Source organism: Tyto alba, unplaced genomic scaffold (assembly GCF_018691265.1).
Source record: "Tyto alba isolate M040663 unplaced genomic scaffold, T.alba_DEE_v4.0 Super-Scaffold_38, whole genome shotgun sequence".
Taxonomy (NCBI): domain Eukaryota; kingdom Metazoa; phylum Chordata; class Aves; order Strigiformes; family Tytonidae; genus Tyto; species Tyto alba.
Window position 1 is genome coordinate 38,029,822 of NW_024881313.1, and position 18,302 is coordinate 38,048,123.

At 43.2% G+C, this 18,302-nt stretch overlaps 1 protein-coding gene across 1 annotated transcript in view; it reads left to right on the forward strand.

Annotated features, from left to right (window-relative positions):
* LOC104367953 (vasoactive intestinal polypeptide receptor) overlaps nt 1–18,302 on the forward strand; it is a 113,412-nt gene that overhangs the window by 27,407 nt on the left and 67,703 nt on the right. The window contains exon 2 of the mRNA XM_042802156.1: nt 11,696–11,792. Within this exon, the coding sequence (XP_042658090.1) occupies nt 11,696–11,792 (97 nt within the window). The remainder of the gene's footprint in view (nt 1–11,695; nt 11,793–18,302) is intronic.

The following is an 18,302-nucleotide window of genomic DNA, read 5'->3' on the forward strand; positions in this document are numbered from 1 at the left end:
TTGATCACTTCTAATGTCCATCCCAGGTTTTTTCTTCCTAACCATCTAATCTATTATTTTCCTCTTATCCAGTATTCCTAAAGTGAAATTTGAAGTCATCTTGTTCCCATAGAGCAAGGATTGACTTCTTTCCCACTCTTTTTTCCACCTAAATTCTCTTTTTCTCTGTCGGCTCTTTGCTGGCTGACCAGGTTATTTTGAGAAAAACATTTAAATATTTCATAGAAAGCAGAACACCTCTAACAAAGGTGGACATCAACATACACTGGCATATGGAAAGGTCTTTTAGAGATATGCAAATAATGGTAACACAGAATGTGAAGTACTTAGGGTTTTTTTATGACTGTTTTTGTCTATCTTTGGTATAAGGAAGGAGCTTTGGGAGGCAGACAGAACAACTTAGCATTTTTGTTATGGGGGTTTTTTGTGGGTTGGGGTTTTTTTGGTGTCGGGTTTTTTTGTTTGGGGTTTTTGGGTTTTTGTTTGTTTGTTTGTTTGTTTTTTTGTTGTTGTTGTTGTTGTTGTTTTTTCCCTAACTACTAACTTGCTGGGTGATCTTGGGCTTTCTGCCTTGGTTTCTCCATCTGTGAAAAGAAGCTAGAGATACTACCTTTATAAAACATTTTGGGGTCTACAGCCAGTGGCATCACCTGAGTGACGTCTGCTGATTCTATACTGCTAAGATTTGGATTTGCCATCTAAGCATTCATTTTCTGTCATTTGTGCCCTTGTATACCTTCCCTTTTAAATAGACAAAACATAAACATCTTTCCTTTAGGCTTTTTCCCCCATCTGTTTTGTTAGCAGGTAAGGAATGACAAAAGAAAATGCCTAGTGCAATAAAGTAGAATTAATTATCTGCCCGAATAGCCAGTTCATCACAATCTAGTTGCACAGTGGAAGGCAGCTGCAAGTTGACTTTGCGTCAGGGACTGATGGGAAGCAAAGCTCTAGCTAACAGCCAAGCTGGGGTGGTGAGGCCCTGCAGAAAGCATGAGGGTGAGATCCTTGCTTCCTTAAAGCCGTTGGTAAACCCTTTCCTGTCCAAGTCTTGTCATGTCCAAAACATGGAAATTGCTGGCAGGTTGCTTTGATTTGTAATGCAGATATTTGTAGCATCTGACACTTCACTTTGATCATCTGTTTTGCTTGACACTCAGCTGCGTACTCAGCAGAAGTGATGATAGTTGGGATGCAGCCCTGTCACAGCATCCCTGTATTCTGGGATCTTGAGTCCTTTCTGAGCGTTATTAAGAGGAAAGCGATTGGGGCTGTCAGAGAAATTACATGTGGTCTTCAGGCTCCTGGGAAGACATCAATGCTCTCTTCAAGTGGAAGTGCTATATGCATTCTTGGTTTAGACAGAGTGTGTGAGTGGGTGTCATGTTGTATTTGTTAAATTTTCATGTGTGTCTAAGGATCCTAGGTTCATGTTACAACCCGTTCAACCTGTAGCTTTAAGTCCCTTTCAGCCAGGAAGAGTGGACCATGTTTTGAATTACTCCCCTATGTTCATACTGACCCTTCACACAAACCACTCAAAACTGTGCAGGATGAATGCTGATAGTTTCACCTCTTGTTTACTGTCTTCCAGGACTGTAAGTCCCTCTTAAAATCTCCATTTTTAGTCAGTCCACTAAGTCCTGATGAGAATATGTTCCTCTTTATCAATGGCTCAAATATACATTCTCTATGTAGACTAGCCATTGGGCGCAGTGAAGGTTATCAAAAAACAACCTCTGAATCCAAAGCTCCCAAATATAAATGTAATCAGCAGCTTTCCTCTAGGAAAGCTCTGGACAACCAGTTATCTCCAGCATGTTCTATTCTTCTGAATCAAGGCTGTGTCCATGCATCCATCCTGTGCTCCCATTGAGTAAGGATCTCTTCAGCTGCTCTCTGCACGTTTTTCTACATTCTTGGGAACCTGTTCTTCATGACAGCAATGTTCCCTGTGGTTGTCCTAACCTTGTTCTTCCTCACACATTTTAGCAAGTGACTTGCCCTTTTTCTTCCTTCCATCCTCAGCCAAAGAAGGGAAGGATGGTCCTGTCCTGATTTGTTGAAGGTGGCAGCTCTTGTGCTTGGAGTGGCTCCAAATCACTGGGGTACTCTTGACTCCCTCATTAACACCAGTGACTTGATCCTTTGTTCTGGAACACAGCCTAGGGGAAAAGCTCATCTCAGTAGGCTCTTCTTCCCGGACAACATGCCTGGGAGGCTTCAGACTGTCGTGAAGAATCTTTCTATAGAGACCTCTGATGCTTTATAAAGGATGCTTTATAAATCCATAAGTAACACTCTCACCCAGAGCCTTGTTGACTGAATCATTTCTGCTTCATTTAAAATAGGAAAGATTCATTTCTTCCTGATCTCTGAATGAACCAAACTCATCTTTTGCCAACATCTTTGTATTTTTTTGTACTCTCCTTTGATAGGTAATCAGTCTTCTGAAGTGAACTCTTTGAAATGAGATGTATTTGTGGATTGTTCCAGGCATGTAACTGGATTTCAGTAGAAAGCTTTGAGTAGTAGCACAAACAAGCCTTGTTAGTGTCATTTTTCAGGATGTGAAGTGATGTGTGAATAGTAAGATCATCCTGGAATTGGTCCTAATGTTGGTTTAATAAAAGATGCTGAAGGTATTGATAGCCAAGAAGGTTAAAACCATATCACCAACTGTATTATAGAAAGGCACTGTGGTGACTGCTGGAAGATATATGCCATAGGAGGAATTATTACATGCCAGTCTTTTTTCTTATGTTTTCTTTGTTTCTTTTTCCTTTCTGTCCTCCTGGTTGCCCTTGGGAAAGTGGTACTGACCTTGACAAACCTGTACTCTGTCCCTATTTGCTTTTTCTTATGGTTGCTGGATCACCAGGTTGGAAGATCCGTGTCCTAAAGTCATTTACTGTTTGGTGACCTCGGGAAAGCTTCAAGTACCCAGTGCTCCAAATGCTGAATGTGTCCAGTTTTGACTGTTCAGCTGGAGATGCTAAAGCTGCCATGCTAAAGGAAGGAGAGGGCACCCAGTAACTGCCAAACACCTTCTTTCGTCCACATTGCTAGCTGCCACTGAGCTTCAGAGTGCCTGATCTGCCTAGGAGAAGCCGTGCTGGGGACACTGGCTGCTAGACTACCCTGTAACATTACCACTTTGCTGCTCACAGTCCTTCCCTGAGTGCATGGAAAAAAAAAAAAAAAAAAAAAAAAAAAAAAAAAAAAAAAAAGGAACCTGAGTTTGCAATGAGGAGTTGTGCACGGGGAACGTGTCCTCTCCAGACAGCCCCAGAGCTCCAGGTAAAGTTGCTGCTTATTGCAGCTGTGAGGGTTTCCAGTTTGAATGGTGGGCAAGCCTGGTGTCAGCCTCTCCAGCCCTTGATTTTCTGATGGTGCAGTAACACTGGATTTCTAGACATTCTCAGAGCTTTCAGTTCCCCTAAAAGATAAAAAGAGCTGCCCGTGTTGCTAACCAAAACTATTGTTCCTCAAACCAGACCACTGCAATATTTCTGAGAACTAGAGAACGTCCAGCTTTATTTATCCAGTTCCCTGGTTATAAATAATATCCAATAGCCTTGCAGGAGGCTGGTGGGGTCCTGTTTGCCGAAGGTTTTGTGTACATGATGTGTGTACACAGCTCCCAGGCAATGGGAGAGGTTTGGGGGATGATTGAGAACGTGAAAGGCAGGGAAGAAACCACAGGGACTTCACCGCGATTGCGATCAAGCTCTTATTTTGTCACAGCCTCTGCACTAAACCACCCACTTACGTGCCCGTGGACTCTCTAGGATGTTTCTCAAACTGCCAGTCTCCACTGTTCTGGATTTGGAAACCCCTTCTGCTCTACATCCCACACAAAGCCTTACAGCTTTCTGGGGCCATCTGAGCAGATCTGAGTTCAGTCCAAGTCTTCAGTGTTGTGGCAGGTGGACCTGGTGGATGATAACATCTGGGTTGGTTTCAGGAGGAGAACAGGACTCCAGTGCCACAATTGGAGTAAAGTGGAGGTGCAGTGGAGAGCAGGCAGGACTGGGTGGGGGCCCTGTGTGGTTGCCCAGGGTAGGAATCAGAGCTGGACAGATGGAAGCTTTGTCAGGAGTTAGGGTCTGGCCCAGGACAGAGGAGATGGAAATGAGCACAAGCAATTCACGGGTTTTGCTGAGACATTCACTTAAGGCTTTCTAGTCCCTTCTGAGCCTGGAAATGGAGTAGGGACCATTTCTTCTGTGCAAAGCAGTCAAGAACTGGCTACTCAGGAGATGACTCAGTGCTGAATGAGCAGCAATTCAGAACAGTATTAACAGGTTACCTGCACATTCTCCTGAAGTGAAGTACCTTTTTTGAACAGCAATATTTGAAAGTTGTTATCTCTTGAAAACAACGCAACCTGTGAACAAATGAGAGCACTTACTAGTCTTTCACTCAACTTCTCTATCGGGATCCTGTCAGGTACCATCTCACATCTGCTCTTGGAGTACACTGGGGAAGGATGGGGCTGTCTGGACAGGAATGGATTTTATCTCATTTAACTTCAGATATTTGCAGTGTAGACATCCAGCCCTCAGCCAGCTGCCTAGGGCTCCCTGGATGAATCTGTATAGGGCAAGTTTCCTCTAACCTATTTTAGACAGTTCCTTTAGTTTGGAGTGACTCATGCCCTAAAAGTGACTGCTTCTCTCCTCAGGTGAGGAAGGATGATCAATGTGAAGTAGACAGATGTAGGCATTCACATTATAGACACATACTTTTTGCTCATGGATCCTCAAATCATGTTTCTGAGTCCTGAGGGTCAAACAGTTCTGGATCTGCATTTCCTTTGTATTTCTGCTGTTCTTGTAATTAACTGAGCAGAGATTTGGAGGTGAATTTCCTCCAGAAGGTTTGATCTGTTTAGTAGTTACATTTTTGAACAATCTTTAAGAAAAGGAACAGAATTTTCCTCAACCAGGCTCTGCTCCATAGACACCAAGGTAAAAGGAAATTAAAAGCAGTCAGTGACCAGTAGTTCAGGGAAAGCTGCAAGTTACTTTGCTGCCCTCCAATTTCTACAGAAGTCAAGCAGTTGAGTCCACTTCTTTCCTTTGCTGTCCCTCTGTACTTTTGGGATAATAACTATTTTTCCTTGCTTATTTTTTCTCAACCATAAGGGAGATATTATAACACTTTGCTCTTTACTCTGAATTGTAGATGTAAACATTGCTGATCTTAATGTTGCAGTGCCCCTCTTTCTGCAATAGCCTGAATTCAAATCATTCATCTGAGCTTCCTGGAAATACAATTCATACTTACCTACTCCAGATGATAATTTAAACTAAGGAGCTAAATGGGCTTACCCAGCATCAGAGCTGTCCGCTACTGAGTTGTGAGAATTTACACAAGTGCTGCCTCTCTTTTAATTGCTGCGTGCCATTACTTCAGTGCCAAGGTGTCACTTCTTCCTTAAAACTGTAATTCAACTCTGCTTTCTGAGAGGCATATACAAGCTTGTCACTCAGGAGTTAAACAGCACAGCTGCTCGGCTTCCCTTTCCTTCTGGTTCTCCAAGCTCTTTGCAAAACACTCCGCACATGTTTCCTTGATCTTCCAACCCCTCACACAGAAAGGGGACAATCAGACTAAATGAAGTCTCCGTGCCTCCAAGCTGCTGGGTTGGTTTGGCCAAGTTGTCTTTGTTTAACAGGGCCTGCTTAGATGAGCCGAAAAAAAACATCTGCTTTCCTCATCAAATGATAGATCTGTTATTGGCATGATTATATTTGGCAGAAGCGTAAAGTGGAGTGGTTTGAACAGAAAAGTGAGAGTTGGGATACTTGAGTATTTGCCTGGACCTCTTATTTGGAAAATTCTCCCAGGGACACCTGCTGCTACCTGTGCTCTGAGAGTCCCTTGCTGATGGCTGGTTGCAAAGCAGTGTGTTTAAAATATGAGTAGAGGTCACAGCAGAATATAGCTTGCCTCTCCTTAAAAAACACTGGTTTTGCAAGTCCTTCTTTATTGATCCTAGAAAGGCCACACAGGGTGTTTGTTATGTTTTGAACTTGGTCTTATCTCTCAGTTTATGTCTATATTCTGTACTACTGCTATCCAACATTTACTTCCCCGTGCTGTCATGACATACTTGTAACATGATTTTGGAATATTAGACAAAGGTCCTTTGGAAGACCAAACAATTATAATGCTCCATAAATACTTTTTCTTTTTTTTCTCAAGACCACCAGAGCTTTTGCAGGTTTTAAGTTTGACAGTGTTATCATTGGAAACTGCGTTACCCATCATTATAGATAAAAATACTGTGTCAGTGTCGTCCTTTGGTCCACTCTCTTTGCTCATTCTTGCACTTGTTCACAGTGTTATTTTGGCTCACTCAAAGGGATTTTAGGAATAAAACTGCATTTTCCTGAGGATGTTCCAAAGGAAGGATCTAAAAAGAAGCTGAAAATCTAGTTTTAAGACAGAGCTGAATGAAGTTATGGAAGAAATCAGAGCCAAGATTGTTGCATAAGAAGTTCCTTCAGTCCTGTGTTCCTACAAATAATGAGCACAAATTAAAGCCTCTGGCCTGAAATTTATGGTGAGCTCTTCTGGCAACTAGCCAGAAAGTAGATCCTTCACGTTATGCTACTGAGGCTTGAAGTAAGAGCTGCCTGCTAAAATTTTTAATTTCCTTTGCTGTCCACATGAAAAGGGGGTTAAGAAACCACCTAGAGCAGTGACTGAAGTCAAGTTACAGAAAACCGTAGGAAGGCAACTGATGCTCTTGTCTTACAACGTTACTACCTTCACAGAATCTATGGGAAAGTAGCAGTGGTATAAGAAAGTATAAGAAAGTTTCATTCAGATAACACAAAGTGTCCCCGGGTCACTACTGAGTAGGCTCTGGTAGCTGAACAGAAATGGGTGAGGGATGTGATTTCATCATCTGTAGGCTTTTCAGTTGTACTCCTTCCTTGTTTGACTCCAAATCCTTTTGTCACTGTGATCACCCTAGTCCCCGTCTCTGCTGGAGTCTCCATATGGTGAGCTCCAGGCGAGCCCAGGAGCACCCTGGGATCAGGAGAAAGGGAGATACTGAGGCTCACATCACTTTGGGGGGGGCCCGTACTCCTGCTTACCTGCAGCTGTGGCTTCGCTGTGAATCCCAAATGCTTTTGAGGAGTTGCTGTGTGAGCAAAGCAGCTGGCCCACGGTTAGCCCAGCCCTGTTAATGGCAGACAGTATAGATGAGACTAAACATTTCTGTGGCTCCTTCAGTCTGTGACAATCCTTTGACTTGTATTTAATTAAAGAGTGTACACAATGGCTTTCTTTGCAGCCGCAGACTGTGCGGTAATCCTCTAACAATTGTTGGGATCCGGCGGGAAGGAAAACTCTCATTAATAAAGACTTTGGGGATAATTCCACACAAGAGTTGCTGCAGAATTCAGAGCTGCAGGAAATCACATCCAGAAAAGCATTCCCTTCGTCTTTCTGCTCAGGGTTTCAGAGTGTGTGCAGGAAAAACGACTCCAGACAAGCTCACCACAATTTTTACATGGTATCTTGGGCATGCCAGGAGGACTTAGAGAAGGAGGGTGTATTTAATTTCAGCTTCACCCACAATGGATATGCCTGGGAAACAGGATTACTGTTCACTGACTGATGTTAATGTGAGCTAACCAAAGCTGGTCATGCTTTTCCTTTATCTACACTTTTTGGATGGGAAATGTGAATTAGTGTAGTCTTCATCCCATGTCTGCATGGCCACTTGTCTTCTGCAGTGAAAGATGCCAAAGCCCAAAATCTCTGCCTTTTCCACAGGAAAATACAAACAAAACAAAACAACACAGAAAACAAACAAACAAACAAAAGAAACCCCAGAGCTGGGAAAGAAGTGAGTTTGTACCAAGGTGTCTATAAAGTCTACTTTAAGCTTTTCTGGGAGGAATACATCAAGGAAGGAGATTTATTTAGCCTCTCATCCCAGGGAAGTTCCCCCTTGGATGGCAAGACTCGCAGGTCTTGTGGAGTCTTTTCAGGCACGAGCATTTTGTCAACTAGAAGGTGAATTAAGGCAGCTAAACTTGTTGTCCTGCTCACCATCATGCCAACTGAACTAATGACCTACCAACAAAAAAAGACACACTTCTGTTTCCTAATGATGCCCAAAACTGTGATTTTTTTTTTTTTTTTTTTTTTTTTTTATTCCAGCTGCCTTTGTTAGCCTATAGCAATGACAGCTGTGATATGTGAGGGTTATTAGTGTTACCACTAGGGAGATAGAAAGAGGGTTGCTGTGATTGTTTGGGTTATTTATTTACTTGTTTAGTTAATGTGGAAAATGAGCCATAAACTAGAAGGCCTCCAGTGTGAGTCTGTTGACCTTGATGATTCAGTTAAAGGTCTTTAGACATTAAATTCACACATCACTGACCTTCTCCAGCTAAATAGTAGGCATTTTAGTTTGAACTGGTCCAACTACCATCGGTGAAGTGGGATGAAAGCCTTCAGGGCTGATGCTCACTAGCTCTCCATGGGCTAGAAGGAATGGTAAAAATCAGTTCAGACTAAACATATAGCTCTTACCCAGCTAAAATGAAAGAAGATGTGTACCACTGAAAGAAAAGGTGAGATATATCCTGCACTTTGTTTGTTTGCTTGTTTTTTAGCATCATAGCATCATTTAGATTGGAAAATAGTCCTGAGATTGTTGAGTCCAACCATTAACCTAGTACTGCCAAGTCCACCACTAAACCATGTCCCTAAATACCACATCTACATGTCTTTTAAATATCTCCCTATGGATGGCATCCCCTCCCTCCAGTGTGTTGACCACACCACACAGCTCAGTGTCGTTGGCAATCTTGCTGAGGGTGCCCTCAATCCCAATGTCCATGTCACCGACAAAGATGTTAAATAGCGCTGGTCCCAACACCAACCCCTGAGGAACGTCACTCATCACTGCTCTCCACTTGGACATTGAGTCGTTGACCACAACTCTTTGAGTGTGACCATCCAGCCAATTCCTTAGCCACCGAGTGATCCATCCATCAAATCCATGTCTCTCCAATTTAGAGACAAGGATGTTGTGTGGGACATTGTCACATGCTTTGCACAAGTCCAGGTGGATGACATCAGTTACTCTTTTCTTATCTACCAGCACTGTAACCCCATCACAGAAGGCCACCACATTTGTCAGGCACAATTTGCCCTTAGTGAAGCCACATTGGCTGTCACCAATCACCTCCTTATTTTCCATGTGCCCTAGCATAGTTTCCAGGAGGATCTGCTCCGTGATCTTGCCGGACACAGGGGTGAGACTGACTTGCCCGTGGTTCCCCAGGTCTTCCTTTTCTCTCTTTTTAATAAAGGGGATTATGCTTCCCCTTTTCCAGTGGGAACTTCACCACACTGCCAAAACTTCTCAAATATGATGGATAGTGGATTAACCTCATCTGGCACTTCCCTCAGGACCTGTGGATGCATCTCATCAGGTCCTGTGGACTTGTGCACCTTCAGGTTCCTTAGATGGTCTTGAACCTGATCTTCTCCTACACTGGGTGGTTCATTCTTCCAGCCCCTGCCTTTGCCTTCTTCATCTTGGGCTGTGTGGCTGATGCCCTTGCCAGTGAAGACTGAGGCAAAAAAGTCATTGAGAACCTCAGCCTTCTGTTTTCAGAGTACTAACGATGAATTGGCCTCTTTTTTTTTTTTTTTTGAAAGGTGATAAAATATTTACTCAAAAATAAATACCAGGCTGCTGGGGTAAATATGCAATCAACCAATTTAGGCATGCATTTTTAGTGAAGGGAAGATGCGGCAGTCAAGTATTTGTTAATGGGCTTGTTAGAAAAGTTACTGCATAAAAAAAAAGTTTAAAATATGTTGTAGAAGTACACAGTGCTTTGCCAACCCTGATCAAAGTTAGAGCTGTATGAATTAATTTATAAAGTGAAAACTTGAGTTATTTATAGACACGAGATGAATTTGGCAATAGTTTAAGTCCAGAGAGTTAAAACTTGCCTTTGAAAAAGTCAGAATGTTTTGAAAACATTTCAGTCTTTATTTTTACACAAGTGTTCTGCAAATCTCTCACGCTTCCCTTCACGCTTTTTTAAGGTTAAAATAAAAAGGCAAGAAGCACCACAAATCAAAACAAAATGAATCTATGGTATTTTAGATGAGCCAAGATAAAATTCAAAAGATCTGTTTCCCTTTGGGAAAAAGAAACATTTGAGTACTGAGACAACTCCAAATAATTCCCCCCCCCCCTTCTCATGTGTGTATTTTTAATTATTTTTAATTTTACTAGAAAACTCCATAATTAATTGTTTATACACTACTAATCAAGGCCCATTCTTAACCTAAAGGAAATGACAGTCTAAACAAGACATGGGATGAAACAGGGAAGAGAGCATGTTGGCCTAATAAGAAATGGTGAGAATAAATTTACCAGTTAAATTATTTTATAATTTTAATCCAAAGGGCAATTTACAACAAACAAATGTTCCTTTGAAGGACTGGCCTTCTGTGTTACAACCTTGTCTGGCAAATATATGGATAGAGAAACAGCTTACACGTTTTGAAATGAGACATGAAAAGATCTTTTTCTTTCCTTTCTCTCCCTATTTCTGATTAAAGATACGTTTTTTCCAAAATTCATCAAGAGTGAACACTGAATCGATGACTTTTTACAGGCAAAGGCTCATGCCACGTCCTCAGAATCTGTCCCTGAAGCTCACCCAACTCAAGGTTTTTCATGCATTGAATTTATGGTGACAGTAAAAACTCGAGACTTCTCTCTCCACATCACTCCCCATCACTGTCTCTTTGCAGCTGAGTTTCTGAACAGGTTTCTCCCTGCTGAATGCTGCTTCCAATCCCTTTGAAAGTGATGGGGTTTTGTGCAGCGCCATGTGTAATGTGACCTCAATTTCTGCTTGCAATTGCCGTAGCAATGAAGCAAGGTGTTCTCTCCAAGCTGAGAGTCTGTTGGTGACAAGGGGACACTGTTTCATGACCCATTGTCCAGTTCCTTCTTCCTTTTTTGGAATGCAGATAGTCATTTGCACATTTTATGATTGAGTCAGTTCATAAATTACATGTTTTAAGGAGTCCATGATCAATTAATTACCTGAACATTTATAGCCACTGTTCTACTGCAAACACAATATAATTAGGTCTGACTGAGGAGAAACCACTTGGGGGAAAAAGTCTTGTCATTGGGAATTTCCTGGTTTTTAGCTCCTTGATCTCCTAATCTGCATCAGATTTTGTTCTTACTTGATTTGGTTTTTGTTTTGCTTTGAATTAGCACGAGGCAGGAGGCAGGCTGTGTGAGAGCGGAGGGAATAAACTGCATGAGCACAGATCCCACTGCTCTTGGCATGAATATTAAAACTGCCATCTTCCTGCCCTAGATAGCTGCTGGTGTTAGGTTAGTCAGGCAGGGTTCCTGGAGCATAAAGAAGCAGAATTGCTCCTGATCATCAGAAAAAAAAATAGGTTGCTTTTTTTTTTAATGGAGGCAAATGCTGTTTTTTCAGCAGGCTATGCGTTACACTCCCTTCTCTCCAGCAAACATAAAAATAAGGCTGGATGTATATCCCCATTCTGCAGTGGCCCAGGAGAGCTCAGATGGCCATGAATCCCCAGGAATACATCTCTGAGGATAGATGGGTTTTGCTCACTCTCTTCCTCTCTGCCCTTTCTGCAGGCATCCAGCACACGTCCAGAGTGCAGCATCATGCAGGAGATTGAAGAGGAGCGCAGCCAGTGCTTGGCAGAGCTTGTTGGGGAAAACCAGACTTCAGGTATGGGGATGCTTTCTTCTCTCCCTGTCCTGCAAGCCAGCATCACCCAGCCTCACAGTTGCCTTGCCCATGCCATTTCTCACCCCTCCTACTGCTGCAGCAGGGCAGTCGCTCCAGCTGATGTTGAGCTCCTACATTAGGAAGGAGAGAAATAGGTAATTCCAAAGTGCAATTCATCAACTGAGAGTTTTAATAGCTCACTGGGATCCCTTGCTGCCTCCCAGCTGGGTAAGCCTAGCTTAAGTGGCTCTGTATTTAATCACAGTCATCCACCTCTCAGAACTGGAAGTGCCTTAAGCAATTTTTCCCTGGGGTCTGAAAACCTGAAGTTCTCATAGGCCTTGGTTTGCTTCAAGGGAAGTCATGGCGACCTTCTCTTCCCGTTGAACTGCCCTCCCATCCCCATGCCAAAATTGCTCCTGTCCTGGTGGCGAAGCAGAGGAAGGAAGGGCGAGCTCCAAGGCTGCAAGGTTCACATGATGTGGAGCACATGCTACATTGGGCAGTCTCCTTGAAGGCTCGCCAGTCCCCTTAACCCACTCCCTGCTGCAGTGATCAGGAGAGGAGGGCCAGGTCAGTGATGCCGCCTTTGCTCTCCAGCCTCCCAAGGTTTCTCCATCCCAGCCTCAGGCAGCAGCCGTGGAGCTGTGCTTCCCCTGAGGAGCAGGCGCGGCACGCTGCGCATCGGGCACATGGGGTTCCAGAGCAGGAGAGAGGCCATGGGATGTTCCTGTGAGCAGAGGAGCCACAAACCAACCTGCAAGACAGGACACGGGTGGGTGAAGTTGAAAGAGTCTATGCTAACACAGTTCCCCCATGGACAGCCTGCAGAGAGCTTGGGAAATATCGACACAGCGGCCCATGCTCAATCCTAAATTGTAGAGATCAGTGTGGCAGAGAAAGAGAGCTCTTGGATTTGGTGCTGTCCTATCCCATCCCGCAGCAGTGCTGTCAAAGCCCCAAGGTGAAGCACCCAGTTGGACCTCTCCCCCTCCAAGTGCCTCTCTTAAATTACAAGCCCTGGTTTTGTGAGTAAAGGAGGTGTGGGGACCAGTGGGAGGCTGTCAGGCTCTGAAAACAAGGGGTCATATTCCTGGGGGAATGGGTGGGAAGATGTATATCCTGCTTGATATTTGCATCCCACCTCCTCAAAGAGGAAAAAGTAGAAGAGGATATCTTCTCATCCTCTCTGCCTTGGCACTGCTTGCAGTTAGGCTACAGATTGAAGGACTGTTCTGCACAATGCTACTTAACTATAGAATAGCACCCTGGGGACAAGCTGATCCCTGGAGGAGCTTTACTGAATGCAAGGATGGCTTTTGACTCCTGCTTTTATCTACTAAGATATGGTTTTCTTTGATTCGGAAACTATTTCAAATGTCCCCGTACGGTTAAATGGAGCCGTTTGAAGAAATGTTCTTCTGGAATCCAGTAAAGGGAAAAGTCAGGGTAGTTAAAAACATTAATCTGAAAGCCAACTAAATGCTTCATTTAATTTTCATGGATATTTAAAGAAATTCAATTAAATACAGTACATTCAAAATAGAAGAATAAATACTTGAAGTGGTTTTTTTTTTCTTCTTTTTCAAAATGATTTTTCTCTCCACTGAATTAAACCATTGAAAACACTCTCCCTGATTCTGATGTAAAAACACACTTAGTCATGTTGCAAGCCTTTAATGCCCAAGCACTATCAAGGACATACAAATCCTTTGGAGTTTGTTTTACATAATGGAATGCTGACATTTTGGACTGAGATAATTCTTCATTTTCACCAATCACTACCCATTTTCATTAAACTGGATTGACTCAGAAATTGCAATTGTGACCACTCTAAAATGTGTCTTTGTCCATGGAGACAGTACCTACTACTCCTGAGTTAATGTCAGATGTCATTTGTGTATGTCTTCATGTCCTGGGTAGAAATGGTCATTGATGACATCGGTGTGGAACACGTGTGTACGGACACAGCATGTGTTCAACCAAATTTTGCAATGCAAACTGTGTGGAAAGCAGTTGGTATCCATTTGCCCCAGAACATCAGCAGCTATTTAAGGGCTCAATACCTGGCTCTTATCTAGACAGTCGTGGCTGCCCTTGCAATCAATAGAAAGAAGCCAGCATCTCTAAAGCATTGGCTCTCAAATGGGAGACTGTGGGTGAATGATCTTATGGAGAAGTCTGTTTTGAAAGTGGTGTAGAGACGTAGCTTCAAAGTGCCTAAATGGGATGTGTTTCCCCCTTGGAGTGTTCAAGGTACAGTGTGTGAGCACAAGTAGGTCAAAAAGATGTTTCTCTGGAGTGGAGCTCCATAGCTCAGTAAATGTTGCTAAGCATACCTGCAAAATAAAACTTTGGACTTTGACAGTTGGGGGTGAGGGGGAGGTTTGTTGGGAGGGTCTTATGAAGGTGATGATATGAGATCATACGAAGGTGATGACTGTTTAATCTCAGTGTTGTTGGAAAGAAAAAATCCTAGTAAAAACTCCCAGGAAAAATGTAATTTTAACACAGTTCAGTCCCCCAGAGAAAGAGAATGGAAAGCAATTGAGATTCCCTGCCATCCATAATGTAATACCTTGATTTATGGCCAGGTAGGTGTGTTGCCTGCTGCACATTCCGCATCCTTTCAGCAAAAAGAAAATCACTTGAGGTTTAACAACCTATTTGTTATCCTTTCTAATTAAATGAGTGGAAATAAGGAAACAGACCATTTCAGTACAGTCTGGAAATAAGCTTTGTTTAGAAGCCATTATCAATTGTATTGATCAGAGGGGTTTAATCACAGATGTAATTTGATGTGTCAGCTAGATTAGTCACTTATTAAGAACACCTGATAGTAGTGCTGAGATTGATCACCGGCTCAGGATGAGCAGGTAGATTTCCACTGATAAACAGTAATGCCTGTCTTAATGCTATTTTGTCTTTGAACACCCATTCCTTTTAGTGCGTGTATAAGCACATGTGAAATCGGTGCTTTCTTTTCAAGTTAAACCTCTGTTTTCAGTATGGGTAGTAGGTGCTGATTGCTGTTCCTGGTGTCAGCAGTCATGGATCACAGGACTCCTGTTTATTATTAATGGGGGTCTCTCTATTCTTTATTAGGAGAGTGATTCAGTGTCCGTGAAGTTACCCACATTTGAGGAGACTTTAGGACACAGGGGTCACAAAACCTCTGATGAGGTTAGCTTTTCAGCACGGGAGGAGCTGCAGAAGATGCAGCTAGGGAGAAAACAGCAGGGAAGACCAGTTTAAGCTGGCGGTGCATACAGAGGAGAACAAAATGGCTGTGAGATCAAAGTCTGGACTTTAAAGGAAGTTTGTAACCATCAGAGGATACCGAGCAGCCATTCTGGAGGTCTGCAGGAAGGAGTGTTTTATTGACTTCATGGCAGAGCTTGCCCAGTTTATGAAGGGGTGTGTAGGATGCAGTTGCATGCTGTAGCACAGGGTGGGATTTCATGAGCAGGATTGCTCTTGCAGTCCTCTGCCCTGTTATCCTTTTACCTCCATGCTGAAATAACTAGTAAAGATATAAAGTGACAATTGTGATTCAATACAGAAGTGGATTCTTTACCATTAAAATCAAGACTAAGTAGACTGAGAGCAGTTTATTTCACATGGGCCAATAGCCATTACGTGGGAATGACTTTTGGTGAAGGATTTCTTTCACTTTATTTTATCTAGCTCTCGTTTATTTTGGCCAAGTACAGGTATCTCTTCGAGGATGTGATGGATCATGTTCAGATTGTCTTGCCTTCTGATGAGATCTTCATTTACTGTGAGGGGATTCTTAGTGATCAGCTCAGCTGTGTTGGAAATAACCACACTCCGCAGATGATTCCTGTCTTGGTATTCACTGGCTTGGAGGGGATCTGGCCAAATGTGGTGAAGTCCCAATTCCATCATTAGGAGTGATGAACCTGTTTGTTCACATACAGAATTGCATTTCAGGAAGCTAAACTTTCACTTGGGTATCTGTTAGATGATCTTTCCAGGCCTTTGGCACCCAAAGAGTGCTCATAATGTAATTTAAAAAATCTTTTGAAAAGTGACAGAATTCTTCCCTGTTCAATGCAGGAGACGATGTACAAAATTCCTCATCTCAATCTCAGGGCAGACTGTGTTCCTAAAGGACCTAAAACTCAACTTGGTGAGATTGCCTGCACCATTTCTGTGAAGTGATATAGAAAATTTTTTGCTGGGTTTTGACATGTTGGGAAAGGAGTTTTGGTTATTCCTGCCCTTGTCACACAGCTAAGGAGAAAGTGCTGCTGGATTGCATCACACACAGACATACCTGGGTGTTGGACTAGTGAAATCTGTAGTTTTGTTATGTGTGAGGTATCTGGCTTTCCTTGCCAGAAATGGGCCATTCTCATGGCAGGCACGGCTGGGATGCACTAGATAACATACCGTGAATGACACAGATCTAGTCTCCTTGTAATGATGTCATGCAAATGTGAATCATTAGCTGTGGATGCCTTAATTTTCCACTTTAAGCATGTTTTAATCCCACTCCTTTCTAGTCTTACAGTTGGTCTCCCTGCAAACTTTGCCTTACTTGATATCCATAGGTTATTGCAGCTACAGCAGCACTGTTGCAGCAGTTAAGGTGAATTGTGGGTCTCTTGGCCTTAGTTTTCCTCCTTTAAAATAGAAATGTTAATATTTTACTGTCTGGCAGGGGTAAGGTAGGGACAGACAAATTGAAAAGTGTCCAGCTGTTTTACGATTGGGACTTATAAAAGTGCTGTGGTTTGACAGAGGAATAGGAAATGCAGTATTTTGGCAGCACCCACAATTTAAATTCACAGGATTCTGTGTATCTGGGGAGAAATAACATCCCAAAAGAGAAAATTCATGTCATCCAGGTTAGGTAGCCTCTTCTCTTTCTCCACCTCTGCTCCCAAATAAATCTGTACGTAGTATCATACATTAATCTGCAATGCCTGCGGGTGCAGATTTGCGTGCATGATGTTTTCCCAGGAGCTGCTTAGGTTGTTCCTTGGGGATGCTCAAGTTATATCTAACAAAGCCACACTGCTCTCTATTCCAGTGCCAAGCAAAGCAGTGGAGAGGCAGGAGCTGAAGTCCTGACAGTGCTCCAGCATCCAGAAGAGCTGGGACATTTGGCTCAGCAACATCTCGGTGTGGTTACACCACCAGCGGTCCTGCAGCGCTGCTTACCCTGCAAGATCTGTGTACTGGAAGCAACCAGTAGCAGGTCAGGCCTGGGGCTTCAGCTGCATCATTCAAAAGGTTCCCAGGTCATCCCAAATTTTCAGCAGCCGGTGGCTGTGGGAGTCCTGCCCGGGCAACTCCAGGGTCAGTTCGGCCAAGTCAGGCCCAGGACTTGAACGTGTTCAGTGAGAGCTCTCTCTGCCACCCCGCTGGACAAGCGCCGTGAGAAGTTTTTGAGAATTGCTTTGCAGGAAGGAGTTTGCACGCTGCCAGCAGCCGCTGCGATAGCAGGCTGTGAGCTGCCTGGTAGCTGCTCGGGCTGTCTTCTTTCCACCTCTCTTTGCTCGCTGTCTGTACAGGGCTGCTTCTCTGGTGGCATCTCCCACCATTGCAATGTAAAATAAATAAATAAAAAAGGCAATTCCACAGCCTGGTGTTCTCCAAGGCACTTGGTAGTCTTAGGAGCTTATTTAGAGTCCCTCAATTCTCTGCATTATTTTGAAAATGTTAAGAAACATATTTCCAAAGTGAATAACGCAATCCCAGCACCACTGAAAACCAAGCTTTTACTGTAGCTACATTTTCAGCCAGGATGTCTGCAATACAGTGTCTGCTTAGCTGATAATACAGTTAACAGCAGTAATGAAGCTCTCCCAAGGGTTAGGAGGAGAGGATGGATGAAGGGGGTTTTGCTTTCCAGACTCACAGATGGTGGCAAGTCTCTATGTGAAGTGCTGCTGAGCTCCTAAGGCTTCCTGCAAGGCAGGTCTCACCACTGTGTTGCTTCTTGCTGACTTCCGCTTGGGTTTTTTTTTTAGTTAATGATCCTGGAGCACAGAGGGGGGGTTGTTTTTGTTTTTGAGAAAGTTTCACCTCTCCGTGGCTATAGTTTACAAACAGTTCAGCTTAACCTGAAGCACCCATATGTAATTAAAAAAAGGAACCCTCTCTTTTTTGTTAAAAAGCCAAGAATAGCAATCAGGCCTCAGTCGGTTGGCTCAGCTCATTATCTGTTTATCCCATTATTGCAAATCAATTCACACTGCAATCAGATATTCTTTCAGATGCAGGAGAGTCATTTAAGGGTGGCAGTTCAACAAGGTGCTGTGACTCCTATTTGGATGGGCTGAGCAGCTCTGGAGACCATGCTGCTGTGCCAGAAGCACGGCATAGTACAGTAAACAGCCTTCATGGAGAGTGGTGGGAATATCAGGCAGCACTTGGGCACAGGATTCCTGTCCCAGTTTGGGAGTTTACTTAAGTGGCATCAAAGTTTGAGCATGAGGGAAACTATTAAAGAACAGAAAGCTTTAAATCACAGAAGAC